This window comes from Sprattus sprattus (assembly GCF_963457725.1).
Source record: "Sprattus sprattus genome assembly, chromosome: 2".
NCBI lineage: Eukaryota > Metazoa > Chordata > Actinopteri > Clupeiformes > Clupeidae > Sprattus > Sprattus sprattus.
Window position 1 is genome coordinate 38,973,561 of NC_137921.1, and position 27,093 is coordinate 39,000,653.

The following is a 27,093-nucleotide window of genomic DNA, read 5'->3' on the forward strand; positions in this document are numbered from 1 at the left end:
TGTGGAGGACGGCAGTAAACGTTCACCTTCCATCCCAAATAAAATATGAAGTATTGCCCAAATGTTCAAACTGACCTTCAGTCTGATGAACTGCAGTGATAATTGTAGATACGAAATGCGAGCTAAAAACCTGTGTTTTTACGTGGCACTTTCTTCACCCAACAGACAGACACATATATGTTTATGTCTGTGTGTGTGTGTGTGTGTGTATGTATGCACATGATTGAGTGTCTTTATGAGACTGAATAGAGAAGTCCACTCTTAGAGCCAATAACGTTTGCTTAGAGAAGTCCAATTACATCTGTTATGGACTTATGCTGTCCTTATTCCATTGACTGTGTCGTTTCCCTGGCGATGCATAGGTGTGTCCGCCACACGGGAATATTCAGCGACCTCTGACCTTGTGAGGAGGTGATGCTGCTCGCCTGAAGGGAGGGGCCGACGTAGAAGCCCCTCCCCCTCAGCCATAGACTCGGGCAGTGGTTGGCCTGTGGTTTCCGGGAGCAGCGGGATGCAGATGATTGACAGGAGGCAGGAGCATGTGAGGATGATCCTCAGGAGGAAGAAACCCCGCATCTTCTGCAGATCCACCAGTGCTGTCACGCACATGCCCACCGCAGCATTCGCCATGAGCAGCCCCACAGCGCCACCCCTATACAGATATAAGTATGGAAGATGAGTATGAGAGTCAGGATGGGTTTCTGCGTCATGTTCTTTGGCACCCAAAGGTTTCACCAAGGTGCCGACAGCAAAACAACTGTACTGCATATGGATCAATAAGTATCAACTTAACCTAAATGAGTTCAAAGGAGGAGGGTGATAATCATTAAAGAGAGAACAAAAAATAGGCAGGTAGAGGCAAGTAGTACGCTTTAATAAAAACAGTGTGACCCTTATTTATCAGACAGGCCAAATGGTTGTCCTCTGCACAACTGTAGGGCACAAAGGCTTTGTTCAGAAGCAAATGGGAGTCATTGTTATAGAAAACACAGGCAATAGTTGAATGGATTGGAACGCCCTCAGCATAGACATGTATAGATAGACACCGCCTCCACTGCATCAGCCCGTTGCCTCGGCGAAACGCGTCGCCGCCATTTTGGGAAAGGAGCTCTCTGCCGTCAGAGGTCTGTCAGACGTGTCAAACAAGCACAAGTTGCCAGGAGCTGCGGTTTTTCTGGATAAAAATCACGATAACCTTTTACATTTCGCAACCAATTTCATGGAGTATTCAAAGGTTTATGCTCTACGTGAAGTGTGTGAAAAAGATTTGCCTCTACGTTACTTTGAATCTCGCTAGTCAAATCGCCAGTCATACATGTGCATGGGTCTATGATAAACGCTCACTTTTCTTTCAAAACTCGTGCATTTTGAAAATACTGAGAAGATCTATAAACTATCGAAATAGTGCTTCTTTAGTTACTAGTATTGACCATCATTAAGAGAAAGAGCATACATCAAATAGTGAGAAACTGGCAGTCAGTGTGTTTTTCATAGTTTAATTCCTTTTCAAGTATGTGCATTAAGAAACCTTGAACAGTGCAATTGGCAATACACAGTTATTTCACAATTATATATTGTGTCAATTGCACTGCATAGATCTGAAAATGTTAAGAGCATGATTGTATATTATGTCAAATTGTACAAATGTACATATATATATATACAGCCGCGGAAAAAATTAAGAGACCACTTCAAAATGATCAGTTTCTCTGGTTTTACTATTTATTGGTATGTGTTAAAGTAAAATGTACATTTTAGTTTTATTCTATAACCTACTGGCAACATTCCTACCAAATTTCAAATAAAAATATTGTCATTTAGATAATTTATTTGCAGAAAAATGACAATTGGTCAAAATAGCAAAATTGATGCAGTGTCTTCAGATCTCGAATAATGCAAAGAAAACAAGCTCATATTCATTTTTAAACTACACAATACTAATGCTTACACTTAGGAAGAGTTCAGAAATCAATATTTGGTGGAATAACCTTGATTTAAAATCACAACTTTCATGTGTCTTGGCATGCTCTCCACCAGTCTTTCACATTGCCGTTGGGTGACTTTATGCTACTCCTGGCGCAAGAATTCAAGCAGCTCGGCTTCTTTTCATGGCTTGTGACCATCCATCTTCCTCTTGATCACATTTCAGAGGTTTTTTATGGGATTCAGGTCTCGAAATTGGGCTGGCCATGACAGGGTCCTGATCTGGTGGTACTCCATCCACACCTTTACTGGCCTGGCTGTGTGGCATGGAGCATTGCCCTGCTGGAAAAAACACTTCTCAGAGTTGGGGAACATTGTCAGAGCAAAAGGAAGCAAGTTTTTCTTCCGGGACAACGTTGTACTTTGCCTGGCTGAGGTTTGTAAAAGACCATAAGGATTGAAAAAGCGGACTGGAGGTTCTTCTAAGTTCGTCTTCTCTGATGAGTCCGATTTCACAGTAGGTGCAAGACTCTCTGGCTTGTAGGCCTCTCCAGGTCTCCGTCTAACCATCAGACGACCATGTGTTGGGCAAAGCTGAAAATTGGACTCATCAGAGAAGACGAACTAGAAGACCCTCCAGTCCGCTTTTTTCAATCCTTATGGTCTTTTACAAACCTCAGCCAGGCAAAGTACAACGTTGTCCCGGAAGAAAAACTTGCTTCCTTTAGCTCTGACAATGTTCCCCAACTCTGAGAAATGTTTTTTCCAGCAGGGCAATGCTCCATGCCACACAGCCAGGCCAGTAAAGGTGTGGATGGAGTACCACCAGATCAGGACCCTGTCATGGCCAGCCCAATTTCGAGACCTGAATCCCATCAAAAACCTCTGAAATGTGATCAAGAGGAAGATGGATGGTCACAAGCCATGAAAAGAAGCCGAGCTGCTTGAATTCTTGCGCCAGGAGTAGCATAAAGTCACCCAACGGCAATGTGAAAGACTGGTGGAGAGCATGCCAAGACACATGAAAGTTGTGATTTCAAATCAAGGTTTTTCCACCAAATATTGATTTCTGAACTCTTCCTAAGTGTAAGCATTAGTATTGTGTAGTTTAAAAATGAATATGAGCTTGTTTTCTTTGCATTATTCGAGATCTGAAGACACTGCATCTTTTTTGCTATTTTGACCAATTGTCATTTTTCTGCAAATAAATGATCTAAATGACAATATTTTTATTTGAAATTTGGTAGGAATGTTGCCAGTAGGTTATAGAATAAAACTAAAATGTACATTTTACTTTAACACATACCAATAAATAGTAAAACCAGAGAAACTGATAATTTTGAAGTGGTCTCTTAATTTTTTCCGCGGCTGTATATATATATATATATATATATATATATATATATATATAATGCATATATATCATATGTTATTCCATTGCACATTATACTGAGTCATTATATTATATTGTATTATATATATGCTATGTTATTTATATTACAGTTCAACTATTGAGATGTGTAGGCTATGTATATATTGAGATGTGTATATTTTTACTGCTATAGAAATATATAGATTTTTTTTGTAGCCTAATGTTGATTTGTGAAATAACTGTGTATTGCCAATTGCACTGTTCAAGGTTTCTTAATGCACATACTTGAAAAGGAACTATTAAACTATGAAAAACACACTGACTGCCAGTTTCTCACTATTTGATGTATGCTCTTTCTCTTAATGATGGACAATACGTAGTAACTAAAGAAGCACTATTTCGATAGTTTATAGATCTTCTCAGTATTTTCAAAATGCATGAGCGTTTATTATAGACCCATGCACATGTATGACTGGCGATTAAACTAGCGAGATTCAAAGTAACGTAGAGGCAAATCTTTTTCACACACTTCACGTAGAGCATAAACCCTTGAATACTCCATGAAATTGGTTGCGAAATGTAAAAGGTTATCGTGATTTCTATCCAGATAAACCGCAGCTCCTGGCAACTTGCGCTAGTTTGACACGTCTGATAGACCTCTGACGGCAGAGAGCTCCTTTCCCAAAATGGCGGCGACGCGTTTCACCGAGAAGCAGTGGAGGCGGTGTCTACCTATACATGTCTATGGCCCTCAGCCCCTCCGTATTTCCAAGACACTACTGATCTATGGGTTTCCCTGACAATTTGTTTTACAAAGAATGTGCATTGTCTTATTTGTATTGCCTGTGAAATACAATACATAAATCATCTTAACCTTTACATGAACTTAAAATGCCTCAAAATATTCTCACCTCTACATGACATACATGGGGATAAGCCAACCTTCAGCTGATACAAGCACACTCGCATGGCTAATCCTTCAAGTCAGATTAATCATCACCAGTGTAGTCACTGTCGCCATTGTATGTGTTGTGTCTCTCTCTTACACTGCATGTGATGGCAGAAGAGAAACACAACCTACACTTGCACTTTGCTGTAGAGTTCAACGGACTAGTGGCGCACTTCCTGCTGGACCTACAAGTCACAGGTCACAGAACTCACCCTAAAACTGAACTATACTAAGAAGCAGTGGCAAGCATTTGCATTACAGAAAATACATTATATTTACACTATAATGTAATTTAACTTCACCTAAACATGAAACAAAACCAATGCGCTGAAATGAATTCATTATGATAATCAAAGTCATTGAGGAGAGGGTGCCAACAGCTATGACCTATAAAATCTGCAAAGCAGATGTGTCAGATCGCATACATTTAACTGACCATAATGAAAAACTTCTGCAACAGACTGTTGCATAAAGCTCTTTAAGGACACAGGAATAGAGCACTGACTACCATAGAGATAATCAGTACAGAGGAATAGAGCACTGTGTGTCAGGGTAGTGAGAGATGGTGATGGTGTGTGTGTGTGTGTGTGTGTGTGTGTGTGTGTACTTACCTGATGACAGTGGGAGTGATCTCAGCACAGATGAACATGCTGAGGTGGCTAACAGCGTGGGACGTGAGCATTCCAATCACGGAGAGTGCCACAGACAAACGCCTATTCAATGTGTCCCTCAGTGCTAGCACACACACACACACACAGAAGAGAAGATCAAGAAGACGAAAGTAATAGAAATAATAGCATGCAAATGCAGGTACGTGTGTGTGTGTGTGTGTGTGTGTGTGTGTGTGTGTTCATTACCTGTGTCATGTCGGAGACTGTACTTTCCGATCACTACAAAACAGCAAAAGAGAATAGCCTGCGGTTAGTCCCATCATGCCAACAGATTACAGTTTTTTACAATTGCTAAAACACTAAAACCCACTGGCTGAACAAAGTTCTCAGTTGCCTGAACTCATGAAGCTAATTGGGCAGTCTGTTGTCAATACCTTAAACTATTTCTCATGGTAAAACACAATGTGCAGGTCTCACTTAGAGTTTTCAGCAAAACTCTAAACACATTATCAGTCTTAAAACACATTCTGCACTCTAATTCACATGTCATCCATACTGGTAAACACAAGTGGCAACAATCAAATACAAATAGAGAACAAATGTCATTGATTGAACACAACCACTCAAAATTGATTTAACTTGTATCAAATGATGTGTCACAACCAATATGAGCCAGTTTAGGGAGCAAACAGGTTGTTGAAGGTGGGAAGGAGAAAGTCTGAGAATGAATAGAAGAAACAATGTGAGGGGAGGAGGACAAGTAAACACCACGTTGACTCCTTTGATTTGTGTCCCTTTTACTGTGGTAGTGTATTTTGTTGTAGGCCTACAGTGCATTGTAGGCTGTATAAGGACAAAACGTAAACAAGTTGTATGGCCCTGAACATTGTGCTTTCTATTTGGTACAGAAACAGTACTGATTGCTCAATAGATTTTGACTGGTTGCAGGTTCATATCAAGGAAGAACAAGAGTGAGTTGTGAGTAGTGAGATGCAGGGTACAATAATAGGGGTACAAGAAGGAGAAAGAACCAACACAAATTAGAGCAAAGCAAAGTAGTAATTTCTGATACATTTGTATAGCTACTAGAGAGAACATGATTTCATTCATCACAAGTCAATGATAGATAAATATGAAATTTGTTTTGAGGTAAAAAAAAAAATTACTTCTCCCTGAGAACTATATGTTTTGAACAGTGTGTTTTCTATTTTTTGGTGTATTGTTTACTGACTGATTGAAAGTGTATATAATTTTGAACACTTTGTTTATGATTTGACAGCAGTGTTTGATTTTGAGCACAGGTTAAACTGTTTTGAGGCGAAAGTTTCATTTTGCAAGAGAATTCAGAGGTTTTGTAAATAGTGCTTGAAGAAGAGGTTTTGTGTTTAGAGTTTAGAGAAAATGAGTGACTGTTTCAAGAATGTGTTTTAGCAATTGTAAAAAACTGTAAGCACTAAAATAATAGATTATGGAAGCCTGTTTCTGTCACATAAATAAGGAAACTTGCGATATTTTATGTCTCTCATATATATGTGTGTGTGTGTACTCACGGTTAAGCAGCCCCAGCTGCAGTAGGGAGGCCAGGGCTGTGACGATCATGAAGGACAGCTGTGCCCCCCTTCTGCCCATCACAAGGACCACAGTGACCAGCACTATGCAGCCCCCCATGGCAATGCCCACCAACACCAGATAGTGCTTGGGAGAGAAGGAGACCCCGCTGACTGCACGCACAAAACACTGACCCATACCACTGCTGGACAGCCTGGAGCACAGAAAACCAGGGTTACACACACAAACACACACACACACACACACATCACATCATTTCGGGGTTTGGATGACATACACACAAGTAGAAATGCCATTATGCTTCTAATATAAACACAAAAAGCCATACAACCACACAGAATCCATTTTGATTGTTCCCATTGCCCACTAATAGCCTAGCATTCCTCATATCGATTCAAACTAGCAACTAGCGGCAGTCATAGCAATAGAAACTAGCACAGCGCTGCCACTAGGGATGAAATGGTAGGGATGAGTTTACAGCCAGGCACGACACATTGTGTCAGGTCACTTGTTCTGTCTCTGAAGTGGCATCTCAACTATCCACTCTGCATATCACCTGCTCTATCTGAAGTGGCAATGACACACGTCACTGAAATCAGGACTCCTAATTCCTAGCCTGGAGCTACCAGCTCTATGTTTAGTCCACACCTCTCTCTGCCACTTATCTCCAGTGCAATTTCCATATGAACAGCCACATACATCTCAAGCACGTCCAGCCCCTGCCCCTCCACACACACTTAAAACCGAGAGCATTCAAAAACACTCAAAGGGATAAAGACACATACACACTCACACACATACACGTCTGCATCCATACACACACATCCCTTTTAGTGGTCTTACATTATGCAGGGAGAGTGTCTTAAACAAGTTGAGCTGTTTATCTATCTGTTTATAGGATGTGTGCTTTTGAGGCTTTTGAAGTCACAGACAAACTGATGGAGCCTCAAGGCTCACATGGAACTTTGGTTAACAAACACACAGGGAAATTTAGAATTACTTGTACCAGACAAACACAATGATTGTTTTGCTATCTTGTGTTGGTTCATTGGATTATTGATCCAATACCAAACATTCCTATGGGAAAAGCAGGTATTGATCAGAGCAAAGTCCAATGCTTGAGATGAAAATTTGGCTGACCTGGACATAGTCCAGTGTTTGCATTGCTGGTTTGTTTGTTTGTTTCTTTCTTTCTTTCTTTCTTTGCTGTAACATTTTCACAGTATATCAGGATGTGGCACATGGCCCGTATGGAGGTCATTGGGGCAACTCCCCCTACCACGTATAAAGGACTAAGAGGATACAAGAAGCTTTGTACAGTCACTAAAGCCTCCTACACAGTTATACAGTCTTTTAAACAGATCTTCTGTCAAAACATCTAAAATATTGCCAAAGAATGCAAGCTATGATAAGATGTTGTTAGACAAATATCAGTGATTTGTTCAATGGGAAAAAATTAGCATTTAGCCCAATAATGTGTGCGGAACAGGGCTATTCTGGATTATTAAGTAAACTTCAAGTGGAAACACAGGAAAGATAAGCGTGGATGCTTCACAAATTATGTTTTTGTCCTATAAACAGCTGGTTAATTTATGGTTATAGTATTTGCTTAGCATTATAGTTTTCAGTTAGCACACAAACAGACCTAGACACACTCACACACACACACACACACACAAACACAAGTGTCAGTAAAGCTTGAGTTAGCTAAAAAGCTTTGATTTCTTGTGTCTTGCCATAAAACGCATACAATGTAGTGGCTGGCCAGTGTTACTTTCTCACCATTGTCCCTCTTTCTAGTGACAATGTAGGTCAACACTATAGGACTCAAGTGTGCTGGTACTTTAATTGGACACTGATTGACTTATTGTAGATGGGCAGTCAGCCATGGTCAGAAACAGATGGGTCCCCTGCTTAGCGGTTACCTAGTTTACCTAATGTGGCAGAACACTCCCTGGACACCTGAGACAGACAGAGCTGTTGGTGCATCTACTCTATATTTCTCACAGTCTTGACAATAATTTCTATTTTAACCAAACTGGTTTCTAATTATTTTCATAGTGCTTGCTATTATCAAATTTAGTTCAGATGATTTGCATTCTTAAATACTGATGCTGCGATCATTGCAATGCTTTTATGCTCTCTTAATGTTTTAAAAATGATATGAGAAATCATAGTATATTCTTGTATCTGACACACTACAGTCACATACAAACAGCCATTGATCAAATTGTATTTAACTACCCTCTGGTGCAAAACACACTCAGAACAGTTTTTTCACTCCAAGATGTCCAGCTATAACCAAGAATACGGACTTACGAGTTGACACACAGCACCAGGATGTTCTTCCACATGTTTCTGGTATGGATAATCTGCAGGATGCAGGAGCTCTGTGGAGTCTGGTGCAACTCTGCCTCCAGTGCTGACACACACACACACACACACACACAATTTAGTAAAATGTTAGTCTGTATAACCTTCAAATCGATCAATCAAACCTGACAGTAAAATACCAGCAACCCTCTCTCACCTGAGAGGATACCACTTTCATCCGTCTCCGTGTCAACGCTGTTACTCTGGGCAACTTGGTACATTTGACCTTTTGCCCTCTCGTAACGCTGAGTCGCCAACAGCCACCGCAATGACTCAGGAAAAAACCTACAGGTAGATAAATACGAGGTCAAACAAAGAGAGAAATGAGAGGCACTTACAGATACACTTCAACAGTGAACTACATTTCCCAGAAGCAACTGATGCTTTCTTAATTCCCCACAGGGATGGGGCTTACCATGCATAGAATAACATGAGGGCCAATGGGCAGATGAGCACAAGTTGAAGGACATGCCAATCAACACACAGGACAGCCAAAGCTGGCAGTAATAATTGCCCGCCCACTGCCAGCACATTGGCAACCATCGTCATGGAGAAACGCCAGGCTGGTAAACACAGCTCTATCCCTACGATAGAGAGAGAGAGCGAGAGAGAGGAGGAGGGGAGGGAGAGAAAAAAAGAGAGAGATAGAGAGACTTCAACTTTTGACCTGTTTAAATAAAAGATGCAATCATGATCTGCTGATAAAATTCCTCGACAGGGATAGATAGCAAGGAAGTTGTCATCCCTCCCCTCACTCTCTGTTCCTTTCTAACTGTTTGTTCTGGTGTCTCAGAAAATTCCACTCAGCTTCACAGATACAGAGAGGGTGAGATAGTGTCACAGCAAAGATGGAGGAAGCAAAGCCATAGAGGGAGAGAGACAGCGATAGAGAGGGAGAGAGAGAAATACTTAGGACATCAAGGAGCAGTTCACACACACTACCAGGACATTGGGAGAAAGAAACAGAGGAAAAGAGAGAGTGTATGTGTGTAAGGGAGAGAGAGAGGGGTGTAGAGTGAGAGATAGAGAGATAAACTCAGGACATTACATTGTGAGGGAGAGAGGACAGAGAAAGGGCAGAGAGAGGACAGAGGAAGAGGCTGGAGGAAAAAAGTGAAACAGACTCACTCAGGAGGTAGAGAGACAGGGAGATGCCCGCCAGGCCGAATCCCTGTACGAAGCGCAGCATGCAGAAGGCCAGCACAGTGCTGGAGAACGTCACAGCAATCCCACACACACACGTCGCACACACACTCACACACAGCACCGGCAGCCGACCCCACCTGAGAATGAGAGACACAGAGCCTTTTTCAGTCATTGATAAATATAAATTACAAACACACACACACACACACACACACACACACACACACAGGCACACAAACACGGTACATAGCATCTCTCAGTACAGTAGAACCTCTCTTTCTCATTTCCACACACACGGGCGCGCGCACATACACACGCACACGCAGACACACACACACACACACACACACAGCCTACCAGTCAGCAATGGCTCCAGCCAGCAGAGCACCAACCGCAGTTCCCAAAAGAAAGGAGAGATGTGCTATGTGTGCTTTCCACTCCTCATCACAGACCAACCACCACTGCAGAGAGACAAGGGTAGATGAACACACGCCTACACACCACTACCACTGCAGAACAATACAAGGTTAATAAACACACACACAGACAGACCAACTTCACAGTGGAGAAGAAGAAGAGGAGGTTAAACACACAGACAGACAGACAGACCCCCCCCCCCACACACACACACACAGAAGGAAAGAGTGATAGCAGTGCAGAGATTGGATTAACACATATACAGGTCAGCTGCCATTATGAAGAGGGACAGACTGTCCCAAGCAGGCTCAGTAGGCAAGGCACATTGACTTTAACAGAGGGGAGAGGAAAGGGTCATAAGCATGCACACACAAACACACACTCTCTCTCTCTCTCACTCTCACACACACACACACACACACACACACACACACACACATGTATTCCCACAGGAAACTTTAATAAACACAGCTCAGCAATTCAACACAGGCAATGAGCTGATCAGAAGCCTGCTAAAAGTTCTTTAGCTGTCAAGCTGCTATCCATCCCCCAGATCTTGCTCCTGTTTGCACATGTACGAGACTAGGCTCTGATTTAGTCTGGCTAAATCCACCACTCTGAGGTAATCCTGCAGCAAAGCCGACTGGTCTGGATTCAGTGCAATTCTCATATGACGGGGCCAAGAGGACCATGGATAGCACCCGAGGTCCCGAATCCTCACCTGAGTAATTACATTCTCCTTCAGGCCAGACTCAAGTTGTATATGCGGCTCAGAACATGAGCACTGCATTCCGTTTTCTTCGTAATTGTCGGCCATGAACGGTGTGTGCGTGCTGTCGTTCAACGGCGGGACTGCAACGGTATCCGCAGCAGCGGTCGCATTCCCAGCGCATGTTATGTTGGGTTGAGCGAGATGCATATAATCCGAGAACTGGTTGCATGAGACAAGAAGCGCTGGGATCCATGACAACAGCACGAGCCGCTTTTGGTATCTCCCGAAACCCCCGAGGAATGGAAACACCACACCATCCACCTGAGCGAGCGGTGGCGGCCTCGAGGGCGTCGCCTCCGGGCTCGGCCCGATCAGGCCGTTCCCGGGCGGGTGGTCCATCCGAACCACGGCCATCGCGCGCTGTCCTAAAGGAGCCTCGATCTACCGCTACATCCAGTCTGCGCAATGGTCTTTGTTTAGAGTGAGATACGGGGACGCAAACGCGCATACACACCGAGAACGCCGAGATAACACCGTCCAAAAGACCATTCAGTGGGGTGAGGATCCGAGATATGGCTCACGCTTGGTATCCAAGGAGTCGTTTTTGTGCGCGCACCGTCGTCCCCGGTGCTGTGCGCGTTGAGCGGCGGGTATACTGTCTTTGTGTTCCATCTGGTTAAAACGCCATGGCAGGAGAGCAGAAGCTGCGCCGGCTGCTCAGAGAGCTCAGCGAAACGAGCCCAGCAACCTTACACCTAAACAAGAACCCTCCTTGCACCGGTGTGCCGGTCATCCCTGATGTCTCATCTGATGGTCGACCGTTATGATCTATTTGGTGTACTAATCCGCATCATTTTCCACTGCAGCGGCGCAGCCCTTAGCGATGGCACAAATCTCCCACCGTCTTCGTTACTCTGAGCTTTGTTTTCGCCGGTAGCCCTACAGTGCGCGTGTGAGGATTCACAGAGAATCAAGCCCCTCCCACTCCGCCTGTGGATTGGTGGAAGCGCACTGGGCGAGGGCATCCCTGGGCTGATAGGGATAACAAAGACTGTGTGTGTGTGTGTGTGTCTTTGTGTGTCTTTATAAGGCTCATCCCCAAGGACTGAGCAGGCCATCACCTTTGATTATACAGGTCAGGCAAAGCCGCACCTGTTTCCTGTCTTTTTCCTCCAGACAGACTTTGTTTATGCCATCAGTCTTTGCCACCAAGCAGTGTCTGAACTCATAAAAATAATCATCGTTAAGATTCTTATCAACACCTTGTTCTTATATTAAAATAAAGTCAATTTAGTTTGATTGTCACATTGTTTTTAACATCATACACTGAAGAACATCATCTGGACTTCCACAAGGCCAACCCATTTGTACTTTTCCCATTCAGCCCTTATCCTGAACGCCATCTTGTGGTCTCAACTGAAAAATATCTGATTTACCACTTACCGATGTTTGCTTGTCCGTTTTATTATTCGTTTTAATCCCCTAAAGATGTTCCGGGTGGTCTAGAAATAGGACACACAGAGGATTGCGTATTTCAAAATTATGGCATACGCTGTCGCACCAGCTTCTATACTTTATTGTAGCTGATAACGAACTTAAGTTTTCATAAAATGTACACAATGAACGTGAAAAATGTGAAGATTTCAAATATTTAAACCCATAAGAAATACTTCTACAGTTGAACCTATAAGAACAAACAACACCACAGAGCCTGCCACTTTTGTATTGCTGTCAGAGCACATAGTCAACCAGACTGACAGTCTCCACCACACTACCCTCTCCTCAAGCATGCACCCAGTGGCCCCCCTCCCCCAATCACCTCACACGACCTGAAACCTGAGTGTCATAACCATGCACATCGACTGCATCACTAGACAGCATGCAGTCTGAACACATCCCTCACTGGACCCACTGTTCCATTTCACATACGCACATACAGAGACAAGGTGACCCACTCAGATGATGCAAATGTCTTTTTTAAATCCCTGGTCCGTGTGTGTGTGTGTGTGTGTACATCATATTTGTTTCCATCAGAATGCAGCATATCCAGTATCCAGCGATGGAGTAAGCACTGCAACTTTGTAAAGAAATGTCCTAATATTGTTTTCCCTCAGACCTCCTTATGCTTTCCATGTCACATCATGTCTTGTCATGACATATTTCTCACTGTGACAAACCTCTCGCTCATTCACTCTGTTATGAGCCTTTTCATCAGTCTCATCACGCATTTATCCTCTCTATTCTCACTTTCAAAACCCTTCATGCATTAACTGCTCTCCTTCCTTTCCCCTCACACCAGCGTTTACATGCCACAATAAGCGCCATTTAGTGGCCGTGATGATACCTTCGCTGTGTTTTAGGGACACGCCAATGACGTAGCAGGTGACTTTGCGACAGGATTATTTGAAGCAAACTGGATAACGAGTCCAGAAATAAATCTGCTAGTGGACAAGACTTCCGCAGTATCCAAGGAGGAGCCTTGAGGTAGTGCTGATTCAAGAAGATCCAGGAAAGTGTTCAAGCGAGCGAGGCTAAAATACCCAGGTCAAGGGTGTCTGAATGCGCCCCCTCGCCCCCACCCGGACACAAATTTAGAAGACGAATACTAAAATGCATTTCAACGTTTCACACATTTGAGGGGGCATCAAATTATACTTTCAGAATGAATGGGCAAAATGAGTCAAATACATGTCACGTCTGTATTGAAATACGACTGCAATTTGTTCAATGTTTTGATTATGTACATATTGGAGCACCTTATGGGACAATTTGAGATCGGCATTATAACAACAGACATTTGACAAGTAAGTTTGGTAAACAATTAATTTATTGACATAATTAACTGAGCAAACAAGTATGTCTATGTGACAGAGAGACAGAGCGAGAAAGAATTTAAGAGGTAAGACTTCAAGGAAGTATAACATAAAAATAAAAATAGGGATAAATTATACATGCGCGGGGTTGGCAGCACATTTATCAGGACCTGCTTCGGAAGGCTCGGCTCTTCCCCTGGTCTCTCACTCTCCTCCTGAATAGACTGCCTGTTTTTTTTTAGCTCTCCTGCCTCCCTTTTTAATACAAAATATATATATAACATAATAAATAACAACATAATAAAAGTCTAAATAACGAATCCATAACTTTGTATTATTTGATTATAGGCTATGTTGGGTCATGTTTAAGAAACATTAAATCCATCCATCATTGCATTTAAGCATAGTGATATACAATCTAGCACCCCGTTAATTTTCTAAAATTTAGGATAGCTTCTACTAGCAGACCTACCTGTGCCTAACCCCTTTTTTACCCTCTTCCTTTCTTTTGCCTGTGGGTACACTCCTGTTACCTTTCCAAAAGGTAGTTTAGTTTGTTTCAGTCTGTCACCCATTTTTGTATATGTGAATAAAGATACAAATACATCAGGCAGAAACATGGCGTCAGATGGCTTGTTTCTTTTGGAACAATAGGTTGTGGGTATTGGAGTTTTTGAGAGCTGTTAGAACTCGGGGTTGCATTCGTAAACGAATTTAGCTGTTCGATTATTCGTTGATACAACTCTCTGTGAATTCGAACTAACCTACAATGCTCTCGTTTAGAGTCAGAGCGTCAGATTATATCTGCATTGCACATTGCTGGAGCGTGCGTAAAAATACATGTTTAAAATATACCTTACGTAACGTTGCAAGAACGCACGAATCGTCGTCGTCAGCTCTACGCACAATTCACAAAATATCCAAAACCCGCAGAAAAAATACCAAGGACATGACCTCGGTGCTTTCAATGATCAACACAGGCATGCAATCGATTTTAGGTGCTCGGATACAAATGTAATAGAATTTACTGAACATCGTATATTTTTGTGCGGGGTGATGCAGCTAGATGCTGGTGATGTGTGCTGATATTGATAGAGTTAGGAAATATATATTTAAATATATATTTAACACCAGAGATAGGTACCGCAACATAACCAACCAGGACCAGGTCTTGGTCTGCCGAAAAGGGCATAGTAGACCTGTCTACCCCTGATGAACAGTGCTCACTGTCTCCACCAGATGGTGCAATGTGAATACGGAAATCATTTTTGGGCAAGGGGATAATTTAACATAAAATGTAACACTAGAGAGACTTCCACTGTTGAATCAGTGGCTGTTGTTAGTCGTTTTCAGATTACACAATCAAGCACATGATTACAAATCCTCTGACATTAATTTAAAACTCAAAAGTTTTAGATTTGTGTTATCTTTGTATAAAGATAATTGAATTATATAATATTTTAATTTGTTTAATGCACTTTATTATTTCTTTATTCAATACTTTTCTAACCTAAATTATTGCTGCATCACACGAATCCAGATATATACAGAGATAAAGCTATCTTACTGGGGTAGACCTCACAAAGATTGTAGAGATCTTCCCTTAGTGTTTTTTGTTGTTGTTTTTACCAAGGGCTCCCCGTCAACAAAGCACACCCCTTTCTGGACATTCTGGAGTAGGTAGGATGACCCCCACAACCTCACTTACACCTATGAATGTATGTTTACAGTTTAAGAGAAATAGGAAAGAGAGAGAGAGAGAGAGAGAGAGAGAGAGAGAGAGAGAGAGAGAAACAGTGGGAAAGGAATGATGTTGTGAATGATAAGTGAAAGTATGACTGATTTCGTATTTCACAGTACACTGTGAGTATGCAGTCAGAGTTCCCTCATCTTACAAGTATGTGCAACCTCTTGCTCTCTCCATCCATCTTTGGATCCAGTGGCAGTGATATTCTGGATAGTTTAGTCAGTCTGAGGTTGTGACGCCTGCAAAGGAACAGTCGACAATGATGCTTAACATGCCCTCCTCTTCTGTACACACAATTTGACATATTTCTTTTATTAAAATAAGGTAATAATGGAGTGCCAAAATTGGACATAATGCTCTGTCCTGTAATAATACACACATATTATGTCCTTTGTCAACTCCTTAATGTATGAGTATATCTATAAGCATCACTTCCCCTGCTGACATAAAGAAAAGCAGAAATTAGAAGAAATGAGTATGAGAAAGAGGGAGGGAGAAAAGAAGGATATCAACGTCACTATCACTGTCGGTTACAAATCACAGGGATTTGATATACCTACTTCTGTAATGGCCAACCTACAAATAGTCTAGGTCCTGGGGAAGATTTGTATGTGCTTCATTTAGCGGAGAATATCTCAACTGTTATAGACTAATATTACCCCACCGAACAAAGTGTGATGTGTGCCAAAATCTCTATCCGGGACGAAAGTCCTGAAAATGACCACTATAGGTGACACTTTTATCACACTACAGGTGAATGGGACTTTTTTTTCCTGTATAGATATCCTCGTCAATTTCTACCAGATTAATCTTCAACTTAATAGAAATACATTTTGTATTACACTTTGTCTCAAAAATAAAATAAATATGCAAATTCGGCAATATCTCATTAAATATGCGTACATAAACTCTTGAAACCACAGATTTTCTTAGGCGATCACAATGCTTACAGTGTAAGAATTCTGGTTTGATAGTTCTAATTGTGTCTCTGTAGATGTCCAAGGTGGATGCTGTGTGTGTGTGTGTGTGTGTGTGTGTGTGTGTGTGTGTGTGTATTGGTGTGTATTGGGAGGGGATGTCTGTAATTGATATACAGACATTTTATATCCAACCTTGCTATTATCATTGGAACGTTAACTTAAAGTGAAAAATACAAAACAGCAGGTTTCTGTGTTGCAAGGTAACACTTCAGGTACAGGTACTGGTGGAATCCAGGTATGGGGATGATGATGAGAGCAATTTCTCCAGTGAGAACATTCTTAAAGGTACCCTGGTCTCCTAAAGGACTGCATACCTTGAGGAGATATTCCTCGATGTGTTGCACCATGTTTACGATTTTAGTTGTAGTGCTCGGGTTGAAGACATGATGAAGCGAGAGTTCTCCTCCAACATGATCCCTCATCTCAAGGAGATCAACATACTGGTCTTTTTTATGCTTGATGATTCCCTTCTTACTGGTGACCCCAATTATCCCTCCCCTCACTTTGGCAGGCCGGTTGTAACACTGCTCTAGTGCCTGGTCACAACAAATCCACCATTTATGGTTGAGTCGTAGAGGTGTGGGAACTGCTCCTTCAGTTGATAGCAGTCCTGCAGGAATAATGGTGTCCATCGACAGTAGTTTGTTCTCCCAAAAAAAGAAGAACCGTGAAGTTGCCCTCTCCGTTGCACTCTGAGGTAGAGAATCCAGTCTCCAGAGTGCAGAGAATTGGTCAGATCCCTCAAAATTGGGAACAGGTCATAAACATGTGCTCCAGTAATTAAAGGACTGGGACTACAATGCCTGTTCCTTAAGGTAGACTTGAAAGGCTGCATTGATGGTGTCAGAAAGCACCTTTTTGGTGTTCAATTCTTCATTTGTATATATCTCTGTTTTTCTGTCAGGGTATTTGGAGAGGAATGCTTCCAAGATCATGGATGTGGGGACCTCGTGTATCAATAAGTGTGCAGGGCAGGCCCTAGCATAGTGAGAACCGGAGATCACGGTCTTAATGACATCAGTACTATAGCACTCTGTTTCAACTAGAACAACCCAAATTCCAGAGGGTTCCAGGTATGTACCAAGACAGGCCAATACAATGTTCTCCATATGAAACCCACCTAGACCCAGGAATATATTATTAAACTGGTCTGGTTTCATAAGTTGGATTTCCTTGGCAATACAGTTCACACCTTCGTCGGCCCACAAACCACCATAGGCATCTCCCTTCTGTTTTAGCACATCCAGAAAATGAATCATTGTGGTGAAGATTGCATCAAATGTTGTTGCTGGATAAGGAAGAATGGGGGTAAGAATTTTGGTGGTAGGATGGAAGTTGGCATTCATAGTTGCACTTCTCACAGCTGTTAATTCTGGGACACTGTCACTCTCATGTGTAACTTTTTTGGAGAAGCGATTGACAATCCACAAAAAATATTCGGAATTTATTAACTCGATGGACTCGGTTGCTTTGGCATAGCCATCAGTTGTTGTGGAAGAGGGGTCCCTCGACATATCTAAGACTTCTGAAGCTTCAATAGTGGAGCTCTTTGTGTTTGGAGTAGGCTCTGATACCTTATAGTCAGTGTGTATCTCCCCGCGCTCTTTTACTGGCCCCATCTTGATAATCTTTTGGCAATAAAGAAGCTTTATTGTGGTCAGCTCTGAGTGTCAACGGACCTTGCAGAGATTTCACTTTCCGCTGATGGTTTCTCTACACTGATTGGAACATTTTGGAAGAGTACAAGGATGGTATCATGTGTGGAGCCTGTTCCTGCCAGGTTGCTTTCATTGTGGTCAAAGTTATTCAATGCCCCATTTAATGGACTTGTTGCTTCTGGAACAGCAGGGAGAGGTATTCTGTTGTTACCTGCTATAGTGATGATACGTTCAGCGAGGTCAACAGACTGTGCACTTCTTGAGCCACATTAACATGAAAAGGTGTTGGTTCCTTGCCCTAGGTAAGGATGTTATGCAGAATTTGAAAGACTACATCAGTCTTCAGGTGATAGGTTGTTTTCCCCTTAAACATATAGGAGAAAAACTCCTGCCATCTTTGTGGTCGGTTCTTAATGAAGATGTCATTGGACAGTTGGAGGTCTTGCGGTATCCTGCATGTTGCTAGTTGTAATAGGTAATAGTTGTAACTTTTTTTTTGCCATTGTATTTATATCAAATCAAAATGCTTACTCTGTTCTTTGACCATTGTGAACATTGTGATCACCTAAGAAAATATGTAGCTTCAAGGGTTTATACTGTATGTACGCATATATAATGAGATATCGCCTCATTTGCATATTTTAATATTATTTTTTAGACTAAGTGTAATACAAAAAGTATTTCTATTAAGTTAAAGATTAATTTGGTAGAAATGTATGAAGATATCTATAAAGGGAAAAAAAGTCCCATTCACCTGTGGTGTGATAATAGTGTCAACTATAGTGGTCATTTTTGAAGGACTTTCGTCCCGGATAAAGATTTTGGCACACATCACAAGTTGTTCAGTGGGGTAATATTAGTATATAACAGTTGAAATATTCTCCGCTAAATGAAGCGCATACAAATCTTCCCCAGGACCTGTACTAAAAGGTAAGGCAAGTTGATTTACGTATATAGTACGTTTCATCCACAGATGCACACAACTCAATGTGCTTTACATAAATAAAAGCAAATGAATAAATCCAGAGGAGTGTAAAACATTTCTAGGTGATTGTAGAGATGAAAAAGTTTCGTTGTTTTACTCAGTGGTATTGGTGGTCCGTCTGCAAGCGTTGAGCAAAAAGTAATGTGTTCTGGGGCTATATGCTTTGGAGAGTTTGTAAGCTTGTCATGCATGCAAATAAGCAACAATGCAAATAAGCAAACGCTTCCTCACATACATACCAGGTGTGTGTGTGATAAAATCTTAGAGTAAAACCTTGCCTAGGTGGTTTGTGTGTGTATGTGTGAGTGTGTGTGTGTGTGTGTGTGTGTGTGTGTGTGTGTGTGTGTGTGTGTGCATGTGTTTTTGTTTAGCAAGAAAGAGAGAAAACAGAGAAAGTGAGAGAGAGCGTGTGTGAGAGAGAGAGAGAGAGAGAGAGAGAGAGAGAGAGAGAGAGAGAGAGAGAGAGAGAGAGAGAGAGAGAAAAGAGACCTGTCACAGTGTGTCTCCACCCCTGCTTCAAGCGATGTTTGAGGTATCAGGGAGGGGCAGACAGAAATAGGGAACGTTGTACTAGCATGCCTGAAAAGTTATTAAAATTCAGCAGGGATGGTTTAGTTTCTAAAAAGCACATTGAAATTTGCCCGCCTTTGTACACAGTCAGATGCCCTTTTTGAAAGATGCGGCTTGTAACTGACATTTAAACACAAACAAGATGGGATGGGCAGGTGAGTAAGGTATATCATGTGTAAGGAATGTGCCAGGTTTCGACGTTTACTGAGAATACCCTAATTAATTACAAACATTTCTCTCTCTTTCTCTCTGTCTCACTCTTTCTCTGTGTGTGTGTGTGTGTGTGTCTGTGTGTGTTAATAATACTTGTCATTTGATGAGTCAATGAAAAGAAAGGTAACTGAAAAGGGATTAAAGTGCATGTTCAAAACCCTGTACGCACACAAAACACACACCCTGTATGAGACCAATGTTACACCCACATATATATATATACAGTATATATTCATTATACAAAAAAACAGGCCTACCTTTAGCTTCCGCCCAGTAACGTGCACACATTTCATTCCTCTCCTCGATAAAAAACGTTTTGTAGTGTACCTTTGCTCCCCAAAAAAGGAGAGCGTAGAGTTCTACATCATTATCTGTATCTGTTATCTGTATCTGATGTAGATGATGTAAGTGGTATCAGGTGGGTTGATTATAAAGTGCTCCCAGATAGCACACCAAGCATTTCTTGGCCCTCAATACTCAAATTAGAAAGCCACATATATCCCATGGGGAGGGCAATACGTGATGAATAGTGACAAGAGGGTCTCTTCAGATGTATAAAAGAGAATGCAAGATTCTGTAACACCAGTATAGTCTTGCAATATGTGGGTATTGCACTGGCAAAATAAACCTGTTATGCTCCACACTCTGCCTGACTCCTGAAGTGTTTTAAGACCCAAGGTACTAAGAATGAACTGGTTTATTTAGATCAGAAAAGATGAGTGTTTCTCTATCCCAAACCTACAAATCAGACACGACTGTAGTGAGCGGAAAGTGGTGTGAAAATGGTAAACAAACACTGCATGTGATTATGGTTTGGCAAGTCTGTCAAGTTTCTCACTCCCTATCAGTTCAATGAGTTTAAATAGACTTGCTTGATTGACATGACCATAAGAAACCGTATTCCAAAAGCACACTTGGGGAACAAAACACATAAATATATAGGATCAAACCTCAACCAAATAGTTTTCTCTTTTGCCATACATATAATCTTAATATCTAGGTAGATTTACCAACCCAAACCTACCAATGACGATCTCCATTCCAAAAAATAAATAAAAAGACAAGCCCCTGGAAAACTTGGCCTAGCCCCTGATCCATTCAATAGCTAGAATCACCCCTGCTCAAACCCTCACAGTCTTGTTTTGGCAGATCATGGAATGGTTCCAATACACAACAGCCACAGACTCGTCTATCCTGAAAACCCTGTCCCGGTCCCTGTGTCTGTGTGTGAGGAAGAGCAAGAGAAAGAGAGTGTGTGTGTGTGTTTTACACCCACAAATTATGATTTAATGATTATTAAAATTTAAAAAGTACAGATTTGCCAAGGTTTGTGGTTTATTACGTCGTAATGTTTATTATTAAGTTGCTGCATTTGTCGGTGTTAAGTGTGTGTCTGTGCACGCATGTGGGTGTGTGTTTGTGTATGTGTGTTCGAATTTGACTTTAACAAAGGTGAATTCAAGGGAGTTGGCATGGGAAAATAAGATTGAGAAGGTGGTTCTTGTAGAGGTAACTCAGAGCCAAGACATGAAATGTCAGAACCGCCACACCTTATGGCTTCAGTGATTGAAGAATTCATGAGTAAGGGTTTTACTAACAGTGAATGCACACAGACACACTAAGAGATATATATTTATGTATGTATTCTTCATGTTGAGAAACCATGTAAGCTCTATAATAATAAAGCACCAAGTAGGCCGTAAGGTGAACACGGTTTTCGTTTCAGCCCGTTCCACTCACTGGCATCTACACAATCTTTAGCTTATAAAAAAGAACGAGTCGTGGTTAGTTACCAAAAAAAAGTTCGTCGCTGATTTTCCAGTCGATTGTCTGTATGGCTTTGTTTTATGCAGAACTAGAGACTTCAGAGCGTAATAAGATTTTTGTCGGGAGCCGTGCCACGGTTCGACACGTGATCATGCTACACCAATGAGAAGGCTGCATTTGTCAACAGAATGGAAAAATGGCGGCTCCCGTGTGGTTAGAAACATCGTTAAAGATAGAGGAAAACATCCGAACATCCTCAAAAGTGGGCTAAATTAATTCTAATTAGTGCTGTATAGATAGCCGCGTCCAAGAATAACAATGAGGCAAATATACGATAATGTTATTTTTATGTTAAGTCATTTACATCAAGTTTAACATACATGGGAATAGGCCTACCCATTACTGTGGATCTTACATGGACTGTGAACACCCACCGAAGAAATCAAGGCAAAGACTGTACTTCCTACATCAGCTGAGGAAGTTCAGCACCATCAGCTGTGTGTCCTGACAGCATCACTTGGTATGGGAACTGTACAGCCTGTGACTGCAGCACCGAATCATCAGAGCATCTCTCCATATTCTGCAGGAGACCTACAAGAAAAGACCTACCTACCAGCGCCCAAGGTATTGTAAAGGATTCCTAACATCCTGACCATGGACTTTTCAAAACACTGAGGTCAGGCAAACGTCTCTGCTGCTACAAGACCAGAACAGAGAGACTGAGGAGGAGCTTCTTTCCTCAAGCATTCCTTATCCTGAACACACACAATGACTATAAAAGATCAATTACACCTTTTTTCACACACTGCTCTTTAAACTCCCTCTTGCTATTTATGAAAAATATTTATTGATCTTTCTTTCTTCACACTCGCACAGAAAAAACAGTAGTATTTTTATGTATGTGACAAATAAACCTCCATGTATCAATAAAAGGCAGTAATTGTAAATACCAATGACCATCTGTTTGTTCATTCATTCATTCATTCTTCCACAAATGAAAACAACACTAATTAACCATAAAAACACTCTTTATGAAACATGAAATATGATATATAAAACTGTACAAAACTGAATAAGAAATAACAGATTAGGGACACTCAGTCCTCACTGTTAGTGTCAGTGTAAGGACAGTTATCTTCCAGTTCCTACAGCAACGACATAGGTCAACTATGCAACACAATCCTGCAGAAAAACATCTGTCTGTCTCACAGGCACCTTTGCAGCCACAGTGTATCACATGCAAAACACTGTTTGAGACAGGACCTCATTATTGCAGCCTGGTAGTTTGCCCTTTTGCAGTGCTGATGGAGGGCATCAGTGGTAGGGGGAATGGATAATTCTGGCAAGGCTGATGATGTCATACAGAAAGCCTTGAACCTAGCTTTATTTACATTATCAGCAGCCGACTGATCATATGGCATACATACTGGCAAAGAAATGCAAATGTTGACTGCTCCAAGTTTAAGTTAGTACCTAAACTTTTAAAAGCCTTTAGGTACTCATCTTTCTCACATGCAACAGAAAATGTCTTTTTTTTCTCCTTTGCCATTAAAGGCACTTGTGGAGTCACACCCAGAAAATGTTTGAATTCCGATCAAGGCTGAAAACACACTGGTTCCAAGAGCTGATGACACCTTGGTAATGTCAATGATACATGTCCTGTTGCCAGTCCCTGTGAAAACATATAAAGTGCATGGTAAATCTGTCTGCACACTTACAGCAATGACTGCCACATCTGTAGATGCCAGACAGTGTAGCGGGTTGAAACGGAAACAGGGTTCACCTTACAGCCTATATGAGGATGTGCATGTGTGTGAGTGTGAGTGTGCACACACTGGGCACCTTCACGAGGCTTCTCTCCAGTCTTCTCTTCCACACACACACACACACACACACAAACAGAGTTGAAGACCTTGTAAATGTTTTCCCACATAGTATGTTTTTGCATATGAAAATGCCAGTGAAAATGCCTTTACATATTGTAAACATATAAAAGGTCAGGCACATTTATGTGGACCTTCCCTGCCATGTACTATCAGGTGACGTTTTAAAGACCCAGCTTGTTTAGAAGTTTTTCCACATTGGCATGAGTATCAACATATATGCATTTGAGAAGGGCAAACTTCACACTTCAGAATTCAAGCATTTACATGGCTTTTCTTCACTGTGCAACCGCTGATGGCATTTCAGACTTGATGTCCTAGTGTAGTGTTTCTCAACCACTGGGCCGTTGCACTTATCCTTATTACTACTGTATTTTGTGCTGTGTCTTACTGATATAATGTATTTAACCCTTATTTAATGTTAATCACAATTACAAACGAGGGTCTGACAGGGCTTACATTTAGGTGTGAGTGCTCCAGATCAATGAGGAAAAGTCAACCCCCTCGCTGGATTTCTAAAGTTGGGATGATTATTGTATTTCTGTAATGACTTCTTACAATGTTGCATGGAATTGTTTGTGTATCATCTAAGCCTATGATTTCTCATAGTTAAGATCACCTTAGCTGACGTAGGAAGTACAGTCTTTGCCTTGATTTCTTCGGTGTGCTGGGTGTTCACAGTCCATGTAAGATCGTCAGTAATGTGTATGCCCATGTATGTCAAACTTGATCTAAATGACTTAACATAAAAATAACATTATCGTATATTTGCCTCATTGTTCTTCTTGGACGCGGCTATGTATACAGCACTAATTAGAATTAATTTAGCCCAATTTTGAGGATGTTCAAGTGTTTTCCTCTATCTTTAACGATGTTTCTAACCGCACGGGAGCCGCCATTTTTCCATTCTGTTGTCAAAAAGCAGCCTTCTCATTGGTGTAGCATGATCACGTGTCGAACCGTGGCACGGCTCCCGACAAAAATCTTATTACGCTCTGAAGTCTCTAGTTCTGCATAAAACAAAGCCATATAGACAATCGACTGGAAAATCAGCGACGAACTTTTTTTTGGTAACTAACCACGACTCGTTCTTTTTTATAAGCTAAAGATTGTGTAGATGCCAGTGAGTGGAACGGGATTCTTTTTCTAAAGCACTTTTCGTGCTTCACCTTGCGGCCTAAAGGTATATGCGTGTGTGTGTGTGTGTGTTTGTGTGTGTGTGTGTGTGAGTGTGTGTGTGTGTGTGTGTGTGTGTGTGTGTGTGTGTGTGTGTGTGTGTGTGTGTGTGTGTGTGTGTGTGTGTGTGTGAGTGTGTGTGTGTGTGTGTTTAATTAGCGAATATTATCCAAAGAAAAATTGCGACGAGAGCACAGATCATATAAGTGCTTCTGCGCAAGAGTTTGTTATTGCCACTTTTCTACTGAAGGAACTTGGGGCACATCCCAGGACGTTTACAGGAACTCCCTTATCAGCCTTTTCAGCCTTTCTGTTTCCATTGTTGTTCAGGAACTACAGACTTATTCGCTCTTCGATTGCGACTTCAATTCCAAACACATGTATCTTGCAGCAGCACCAACATTAAATGTTAAACCAGAGATTTTCTACATAACATAAGGATTACCTCGACAGTTTAGTTTCGCTGTAAAGTTGTTAACACTCAATGAAATGGCTTCATGATAGAAGTAATTACTTGATGAATGACTATACACTACAATGATTACTTAAAGTCCATATTTCAGCTGACGTTTCGCTTGTGTTCAATCAGTGACCTCAATAGGCTAACTGTGGAAGATATAATTTATTTTGCTGTATTCACTGCTAGTCTTCAGATTTTTTTTTTAAAATGGTGCTTGTTGTTGTCATGTTGTGTCAACCATCACTGCAAGCGCCACCCAGCGCAGTTTCAGGGCCACACAAAAGTACCTATCCCAGAGTAGGTTACTGCAATGAAAAAGAGCCTCATGTGTTCAGAGCTGAGGGAGTAGGACTGCTCTGGACGGGTTGTGGGTTGTAGGAGATGAGACTGTGGACGCTGGTTTGTGGGTCTTGATTTACTGATGTGTGCGTGTGGAGGCAGTAGACGAGTCTGAATGGCTGCGTGACTGTGGTCTTCTGGAACTTTGCTGAGCTCTTGTGGGCTGTTTCTGTGTGTGCCCTGATCCTGCAGTATTCTTGTTATTTTGGTGTGTTATGTGCATGCATGTATATTTGTGTGTGTGTGTGTGTGTGTGTGTGTGTGTGTGGGTTTGTGTGTGTTCTACATATCACAGTCTGGCCTCAGCAAGATAAGAATGATTACAAAGTTATTTGTGAACAGATGAGCAGTTCTCACAGAGTGAATAAAATGTCTCTGCTCTAACACACCCAACTCCCCTCTCTGCCACCGGACTTGTACAAACACAGATCTCGTCTCTCAATACTTCTTAATCCCTAACTCTCACCAGGGTAACCTCCAGGAGATTTGGCGTGGGTGGGAGAAAAACTATTAAATGTTTGACGGATTGAAGTGGAGAACGGGTGTGGCCTTTGACTTCGACAAAACTGGAATCCTTCCGCGTTTTTATCTCTGCCCTCAAACCTCATCTGGAGAGGAGGACGGGACTCTCGTGCGTAGATTTCGAGAGCATTGCTTCATTTTCGCTTTGCTGTCTTTGATGGGTTCTCTGCGGACATAGCTTGCTGTTTGCATTTTTGTTCCAATTCTGTGTTTGTCTGGACCTTGTTCGTTGGTATTATTTGTGCTCAAGTATGAGCTTGTACGGGTCACAAAGAGCCCTGAATCGGAGAGACTCCCGGGGCGACCTCACGGGCGGCGGATATACATACGCCCGAGGCGAAATGGTCGGGCCCGGGGGTAATGGATATGCTCACGAGTACACGGAGGGCTACCACACTTACTCCAAAGGCTCTGCAAGCGGCGGGCAGAGGTGAGCGATGTCATGCAACTGCTAATAAATGTGCAAATAATATTCTGTGTCTAATATTTCATGACATTATAATAGACCTCTTTGTAAATTATCTCTTCATCTAACTTACCTGTTGCTAACTGTACCTTTGGCTCACGTGTGAAAATAAGAGAATAAAACGTCTTTGGTAGTCATATGCTTTTCCAATAAAACGCACCATCAAGGTAGATCAGGTACGAAACCAGACTAGGCTTTTTATGTTATGAAGTGTATCTTTATCTCAAAGTCGCTTCTGTCATTGACATTTTTAGCATTCATGAACAACAGTGAGCTGTAGGTTTCATGCAAAAGGAGTATGCGCAGTACTCTACTGGAGATAAATCACTTTAACTGCAGGCATCTGCTTAGATGAGTTGCAGACTCACGTCACGTCTATACATGCACACAGACGCTTCTCACCCTTTACTCACATACATACAACTCACACTAACCTTCGTGG

The 27,093-nt window shown here is 41.7% G+C and overlaps 2 protein-coding genes across 2 annotated transcripts in view; one reads left to right on the forward strand and one right to left on the reverse strand.

Moving 5' to 3' along the window:
* Window positions 1-312: 312 nt before the first annotated feature.
* Window positions 313-11,486, reverse strand: LOC308382385 (solute carrier family 22 member 23; the record flags this gene model as incomplete). Its single annotated transcript, XM_080860105.1, has 10 exons — window positions 313-652; window positions 4,856-4,979; window positions 5,102-5,134; window positions 6,406-6,617; window positions 8,744-8,846; window positions 8,955-9,082; window positions 9,213-9,381; window positions 9,926-10,080; window positions 10,301-10,404; window positions 11,082-11,486. 10 exons carry the CDS (start codon window positions 11,484-11,486, stop codon window positions 313-315), a joined length of 1,773 nt encoding a protein of 590 aa, XP_080716231.1.
* Window positions 11,487-26,436: 14,950 nt separating this feature from the next.
* Window positions 26,437-27,093, forward strand: part of dspb (desmoplakin b) — a gene marked incomplete at its 5' end in the record, with an annotated part of 28,093 nt that continues 27,436 nt past the window's right edge. The window contains one exon of the mRNA XM_080832621.1: window positions 26,437-26,615. Within this exon, the coding sequence (XP_080688747.1) occupies window positions 26,437-26,615 (179 nt within the window). The remainder of the gene's footprint in view (window positions 26,616-27,093) is intronic.